Consider the following 7,723-nt stretch of genomic DNA (forward strand, 5'->3'; position numbering starts at 1 on the left):
AAAATAGTAATCTATTCGTTTTCGACCGCCGGAGGCGGTTTCTTTCATAGTGGTACGCTAATCTCGTTTTGCCTTGGCTCATTACTTTGTCTGCCATTTACTTTCTGTTTTTTTAACTAGATTACCCAGGTGTTTCTCTTTTTTTTGCCTGAATGTCTTTTATTCGGAATTGAATAATCGAGACATGAAAAATGACTATATTGTAATCTGTTTTCAATGAATAATCCAAAATGTACTGGAGATGACATGTAGGCGTTAATAATGTGCGCGCGCTCTTTCGCGAGCGTGATGCGTGATGGAAGGCGGTCGTTTCAGTGTGGTTTAGATCCACACTGTGACCTAGTTTAAAAATATCTCAGATTTTCTATATATTAATAGCCGTAGTCTGTATGTGTGTTTGTGTGTCACTTTCGTTTTCGCAAGCAATGTTTTGTTCTTTTAAAAGATGACTTTTGCTTCTTGCTCCACAAATGTGTTAAATCAGATTCGCGCCGTTTTAGTAATCAGGGGGGTAAGTTTTCTTTAAAAATCAAATCTTTTCCGTATTCACCCGCACAAGTTGAACACCCGTCCCCTCTAATATGATTTTGATTGGTTCTTAGAAAAACTTAAAAACATGATAGGGGGTCATATTAGACTTTATTCTAATGGGGTTTGCTGACTGTATCCACCAAGATGCGGAACAACACAACACCCGTCACAACTGTGCTAATTTCTTATTTTCATAATTTACATACCTTCACTTTCATTTGATTTTTGCTGGAGCTGGCTGGATTAACTAAAAGTTAACTAATAACCTTTGCCTTGATAGAGAGAATTGGGAATGGTTTTGGATAAAAAAATCACTGGCATACCAGTCCAAAATTAAGTGTTTCTTCGAGCTATGTTCAAAGTATGAGTATGTTATTATTTGTTTTTATATCCTAGGTAGCTCATGTTTATAGCAGGCCAGATAATATGTGTATTAAAAATTTTACTCAGTCATGTGCAGAGTAAAAATCCTTCCCAAAAATGAGCCAAGATAATCGAAATGTCCTGATTGATGATGATGAAGGGGTGCCTGCTGAGAGGGGTAGAAGAACTGCTGCTGAAAATGCGCGTAGGAGAAGGGCTATAGAAACTCCTCAGGAAGCTCAACAGCGAAGAGCAAGGAATGCTCAAAGAATGAGAACTGTGCGTGCTAATGAAAATGAACAGCAGACTCAGGAGCGCAGACAAGTTGAATTAGAGCGAGCTAGGGACAGGCGTGCAAATGAAAATGAAGGACAACAGCATAGGCGAAGGAATATTAATGCTCAAATTCAAAGGAATAGGCGCGCAAATGAAAATATTGAGCAAGGGCGTCAAAGGAGGCAAGCAAATGTAGAGCGAAACAGAAATATTCGTGAAAACGAAAATGAGGCACAGATTGCACATAGGCGTAGAGGGGATAATGCCCGGCACCGCAGACCAAGGCGCTTGAATTTAGCTCACATTGGTAACCCCCTTCCTGATGAACACTATTTAGGAGCTTTTAACCATGTTTGTGAGTTTTGTGGGGCCTTGAAATTTGAAAAAGAAGATGAATTCAAGTGTTGCTCTAAAGGCAAAGTTTCCCTGCCTCAATTAGAACCTTTTCCACCTCAACTTCAACATCTTTTCACTGATGATTCAAATGAGGCCAAGGAGTTTCGAAAAAAAATTCGTATTTACAATAACACTTTTGCTTTTGGGTCTTTTTCTGCCAACTTGAGACCTCCTCCAGGCATTGGTCCTCCAACATTTAGAATTTGTGGACAAATTTGTCATCGCTACGGTACTCTTTTTCCTAACGAAGAACAACCACAATATGCTCAATTGTATATCATTGAAGCTGCACAAGCTTTAGATTTGAGAATGCAGAATCCATCTGCAGTTGATTGTAATAGGGCCACTATGGCTTTAATCCAGGATGTTCTTGAAACAGTAAATCCTTATGCTGCTTCTTTTAAGCACATGAAACAGGTTGAACAAGAGGAACAAAATCGTGCTATAGCTGAAAACCGTCCAGTTTCTAGGATAACCATGGTAATGAGAGAGGGGCACGATCAAAGGCGTGGCAATGCGCCCTTGCATGAAGAGGTGGCTGCCATCTTCACAGGAGAAGATGGTGCTCCACCAGCTGGTAGGAATATTGTTGTCTATCCACGAAACCATCATTTGCAAAGTATACCATCAACATCTAGCGTAGTTGATCCATATATCTATCCATTACTTTTTCCAAGAGGTGATCTGGGCTGGGATATGAATATGCCTCACGTAGCTGAGAGGGCAACAAGGACCAGGAATCATGTGACACAACTTGAGCATTATGTTTATCGGTTAGCTATCCGAAGGGGGTTCTCTGCACTCCATTTGTCAGGTAGGCTATTTCAGCAATTTTCGGTGGATGCTTACACAAAAGTTGAAGGTTCAAGGTTGGCCTTTCTTCGTCACAATCAGCAACAATTAAGGGCCGAATGTTATCAAGGTTTAGTTGACCATCTTGAAAATGCTGCAGAACAAAGAAACTTGAATGCAGGTCATGTTATTGTTTTGCCTTCAACCTTTTCAGGGTCTCCCAGAGCCATGCACCAGCTTTACTTGGATGCAATGGCTGTAGTTTCTAAGCATGGAAAGCCAGATGCCTTCTTGACTTTCACGTGTAATCCTAGATGGCGTGAGGTAACTGAAAACTTACTTCCCAATCAGAAAGCGCACGACAGGCCTGATTTACTTACTCGTGTGTTTCGCATGAAGTTATTTGCCATGAAAAAGGAAATAATGCAGGATGGTATTCTTGGAATGGTTGTTGCCCGTGTTGATGTGATTGAGTTCCAAAAGCGTGGTCTTCCCCATGCACATATTTTGATTCATTTTGCAGCTGAATTTAAGTTGAGAAATGCAGATGATATTGACCGCTTGATTTGTGCACAGCTCCCTGATCCAGAAACTGAACCTGAGCTTTACGAGATCATCAAGTCCAACATGATTCATGGACCATGTGGTGCTTTGAATGACCGTAGCCCGTGTATGATTGATGGTAGTTGCTCAAAAGGTTTTCCAAAATCTTTTAACGATGAGACGGTTATGAATGTGGATGGCTATCCTTCTTATCATAGACCTGACAATGGCCGTACTGTTAGAGTAAGGAATCTTGATCTTGATAATAGATGGGTCGTGCCATATTGTCCTTATTTGTGCAAAAAATATAATGCTCACATTAACTTGGAAGCCTGTGTTTCCATTAAAGCTGTCAAATATCTTTACAAATACATCTACAAAGGCCATGACACAGCCCATATTGAGATTGCAGAGAGAATAGATCATGATGAGATTAGAACTTTTCTTGATGCACGGTATGTTTCTGCTCCAGAAGCATGTTGGCGTTTATTCGCTTTTCCTATGCACACTCAGAGTCATACTGTTATCAGGTTGGCGGTACATTTACCTAACTTTCAGCGTGTTTATTTTAGGGAAGGTGAGGAAGAAAATGCAGCTGATAGAGCTGGCAATAATGAGACTATGTTGACTGCTTGGTTTTTGCTGAACCAAAATGATCCTACTGCCAGGCAAATTCTATATCCTGACATTCCCTATGACTACGTCTTTATCAAATCTAGAAATGGTAACAAGTGGAAAGTAAGAGAGCGAGGCCATGGAACAGTAATCAGTCGGATGTATAATGCAGGTATACGTGAAGGTGAAAGATATTTTCTAAGAGTTTTGTTGTTACACGTTCCAGGTGCTACATCCTTTGAATACTTGAGAACTTTTGATGGGGAAATCTATCCAACTTTCAGAGAGGCATGCTTAGCAAGGGGTCTTTTAGCTGATGATAATCTCTGGGTTGAGACTTTGAATGAAGTAGTTCATGTTGCCACACCAGTCAAAATTCGAAGAACGTTTTGCACCATCCTCATTCATGGTGAGCCAAATAACCCGGCAGAGCTATGGGAGAGTTTTAAGGAGCACATGATACAAGACTTCTTACGCCACCATAGTGAATTGCAAGCTGAGCAAATGACTTTATCTAACATTGCAAACATGCTCCATCAATTTGGAAAGTCTTTACAAGATTTCAATCTGCCTGATTTTGATATAGAGATTGTTCAGGAACAACCAAATGCTGCTGCTAATCGAGTGGAAGCCGACCGTGTTAGGCCATCCTTGAATGAGGCTCAAACCACTATAGCTGATGCTGTCATTAACGCTCTTTCAAATAATGATTTCAACTCTGCTAAGCTGTTTTTTATTGATGGTCCTGGTGGTTGCGGTAAAACGTACACCTACAACTACATTATAAAGGAGGCCAGAGCTCAATCTTTCACTGTTTCCACCTCCTCCTGGACAGGTATTGCTGCAACACTTCTTGATGGGGGGAAGACGTGCCACAGTCTTTTCAAGTTGCCTGTACCTGTTAATGATGGTTCTACATGTAGTGTGAAACCCAATAGTACCCATGCAGAATTTTTGAGGAATCAAGATATTTTTATCTTCGACGAAGCATCAATGATCCCCAAACACGCTCTTGAAGCTGTAGATAGAATGTTGAGAGATATTTGTAACAGTGGCGTACCATTTGCTGGAAAAGTTGTTTTGTTAGGTGGCGACTTTCGACAAACCCTTCCGGTTGTAAAAAGAGGAAGTCCAGCCCAGGTTGTTGAAAGTTGCTTGAAAAGAAGTCCTCTTTGGCCTCTAGCACAAGTATTTCATTTGAATCAAAACATGCGGACAGGTATCGGGGAGCAAGAATTTTCCAACTTTCTTTTGCGATTGGGTGAGGGTGCTTTGCCAATGAAAGCTCACGAACCATATCTAGGGTGCATCGAAATTCCAGAACAATGTGTGCTCCCCAAAGACTCTGATCTGATTCAACAAATCTTCGGAAATTTTGCAGATGGTGAGGACCTAACAAAACGGGTGATTTTAACTCCAACAAATGAAGAAGCCTTGGAAATCAATGAACAAATTTTGCAACGTCAGACAGGGGATGTCTGTTCTTATTTCAGTTTTGACTCGGTGGTTGCTGATACGCAGGAGGAAGTTGATCTTTATCCTCAAGAGTTTCTAAACTCAATTACCCCAAGTGGAATGCCTAGACACAAGTTAAATCTTAAAGTGGGGTCTGTGGTAATGTTACTTCGTAATTTATCCCTGAAAGATGGTCTTTGTAATGGAACGCGTCTCAAGGTCTGCAATTTACAAGACAATGTCATTGATGCAGAAATTCTTACTGGTTTTTTTGCTGGTCAAAGAACTTTGATTCCCAGGATCACATTTTGTCCCAACGACACAAATTTACCATTTCAACTGAAAAGGGTCCAGTTTCCATTACGGCTATCTTATGCTGTTACAATCAATAAAAGCCAGGGGCAAACTTATGAAAAAGTTGGTATATTTTTGCGTCGACCATGTTTCTCACACGGACAACTGTATGTTGCTTTTTCTCGCACACGTGCATTCAACTGTGTTAAAGTTCAAATTTGTAATTCATTCCAACAAGGGTACGCAAGGGGCAAATGCTATACAAAAAATGTTGTATACCCTCAGATTCTTTGATTTTCTTTTACCTCCTACTTTATTATTCATGAGCTACTTAGGATGTAAACGGAATAATAACTACTTGAACAAAGAAAATTTGATTGACTAATGATTTTTTCATTTCAATCGTTTGTTGAGTTTTTCTATAACGAGATTGTGTTTCTGTATATAATTTAGTATCTATAGTAGCTTTTCTTAATCGTGTTGTCTTTCACATTATTTTTGATTGGGTTGGGTAGGGTATTGATAAGAAATTGCCATTGTTTGTGCAAATACAATTTTGATGACATTAACAGTTAAACAATTCTTATGAAGAGATGAAACTTGCTTTGTTACTGCCTTACATTCAATCACTTGCCACCGTCATCGAGATGTCAATGTTTGGAAAGAAGACAGCTTTGCACCAACCTAACTTGAGATCCCCATTCTATATGGGAGACAAACCATTTAATATGGTTTGTTTATGGCAATTGCATTTACCAACCTGCTCAAGAGTCATGTCAACAAGTTTCATCACTACCCAAGTTTTACTGGAGAACCTTCAATGAGATCCCCATTCCATATGGGAGACAAACCACTTCAAATGGTTTGTTTTTGGAATTCATCTGCGACTGAACCACGATGTTTTGTGAGGCAAGCAGTATTAAAGAATTTCGTTTTGCATGTTTCATCATCCCACTTTAAAAAGCTGAATTCATGTCCATCCCTTTGCAATTAGCACAACCAATGACGATTTCTTATCCCAGGGCTTGATTAATGATGATTTGTTTTAAAACTGAGATTGAGCCCTGGTAATTGTTAAACCTTTACTCGAATTGTATTTGTTTGTTTACTACTTACTGATTTTCTCTGGTTCAGTTTTGTTATACTTATCTTCTTTTTTCAGTAATAGTTAAATCGAATATTAAAAATGGGTAATATGTTGATTAAAAACTCCTTCATGAAGGATCAAGAATGCCAAACTAAAAAACTGACCCCTCGAATGAAGTCTTCTTCGACCCAGACTGACGGGGGGTCAGTCATTAATGAAATTGATGACCACAGTAAGACATTTACATTCTGTTATTTTGGATTTGATCATTGTCACATCTATTCATTTTGGTACACAAGCTTCTTAAATCTCTATTGTGATTTTGTTCACTTTACAATTCTTGGGAAATTTCATTACATTTTTAGATTAAAAAACCCAAATTTTAGGGCTTTGGTACGCAACACCTTTTTCACAACACCAATTTACTACCCTATTGTTTTTCTTTTAAGACTATTTTTGTTTTCCTTACAGCACGGTTGATACTTGGCATTGTTGCCAAATCCCGGGAGGAGCTCAAGGAGCTTCTCAAAGCTCAAAAGAAAGTAGAGAGCGGTAAGAAAAATTACATGATTTTGTTACCGTTTCGGTAGGCTGACCATGAGTCAGTCAGTAGGGATTTCGACTTCCATCTGAAAGTATGAAAATGGGGTCATTTGCAAAACTTCAATATTTAGTTAACCTAAAATGGCCCAAAATCAGCCATTTTTCTTGATGCAGCTATGCAAGAAGTTTGACATTTTCAAATTTGGCTAGAAAAGTAGACATTTAAAAGTACTATTTTGAAATGGTATTGTTTATAGGGTTTTCGTGTCTAGATTGCAAGATATCTTTAAGTTTGAAGTTTGAATTTTGCTGCAAAATTTGTTTAATTTTAAACTTTAAATTTCTTTTACAAGTCATCGAAAAACGACCCAAATGGCCCACTGACTAATTGATGAAATAGTTCAAAAACTCATTTATTGCTGGCATTTTTTTCATCAGCTTTTACAGTATCTTGTGATAAATTAACAACAATAAAACTGTACTCCATACTTTTCTTTTAGTGAGCGCATACAATTCCAGAGCCCGAGCCTCCTCCTCATCGTCGTCACGGTTCTCGCCTTACACTAAGGTGAAGGACAGAAAATGATCGTTTGTGTCGTATTTGTTTGGTTGTTTGTTGTGTTTCGTTGGATTGTTTGTATAGTTGTAGTACATGTTAGAATACCTTTTTGAGTTCTATGTATTTATTTTTATTTTTTTCTATAAATTTTTTATACTCTTCCTGAAGAATCTACAGCGTTGCGTTACGGTATCATGCCTTACTCTCCTCCTCAATTGATTATTTTTCGAACCACTGAGGTGGCATTTACTCAACTACTTAACGAACCT

General features: G+C 38.8%; 1 protein-coding gene across 1 annotated transcript; it reads left to right on the top strand.

Moving 5' to 3' along the window:
* Positions 1-571: 571 nt before the first annotated feature.
* Positions 572-7,723, top strand: LOC136800607 (uncharacterized). The gene is made up of 3 exons (XM_067057254.1): positions 572-6,584; positions 6,824-6,904; positions 7,396-7,723. Exon 1 carries the CDS (start codon positions 1,012-1,014, stop codon positions 5,557-5,559), a length of 4,548 nt encoding a protein of 1,515 aa, XP_066913355.1. The 5' UTR covers positions 572-1,011; the 3' UTR covers positions 5,560-6,584; positions 6,824-6,904; positions 7,396-7,723.

Source organism: Clytia hemisphaerica, unplaced genomic scaffold (genome assembly GCF_902728285.1).
Source record: "Clytia hemisphaerica strain Z4C2 unplaced genomic scaffold, Clytia hemisphaerica genome assembly, whole genome shotgun sequence".
Taxonomy (NCBI): domain Eukaryota; kingdom Metazoa; phylum Cnidaria; class Hydrozoa; order Leptothecata; family Clytiidae; genus Clytia; species Clytia hemisphaerica.

Coding starts and splice junctions, on each gene's coding strand:
- LOC136800607 (XM_067057254.1), top strand. CDS start 1,012: ATGAGCCAAGATAATCGAAATGTCCTGATTGATGATGATGAAGGGGTG.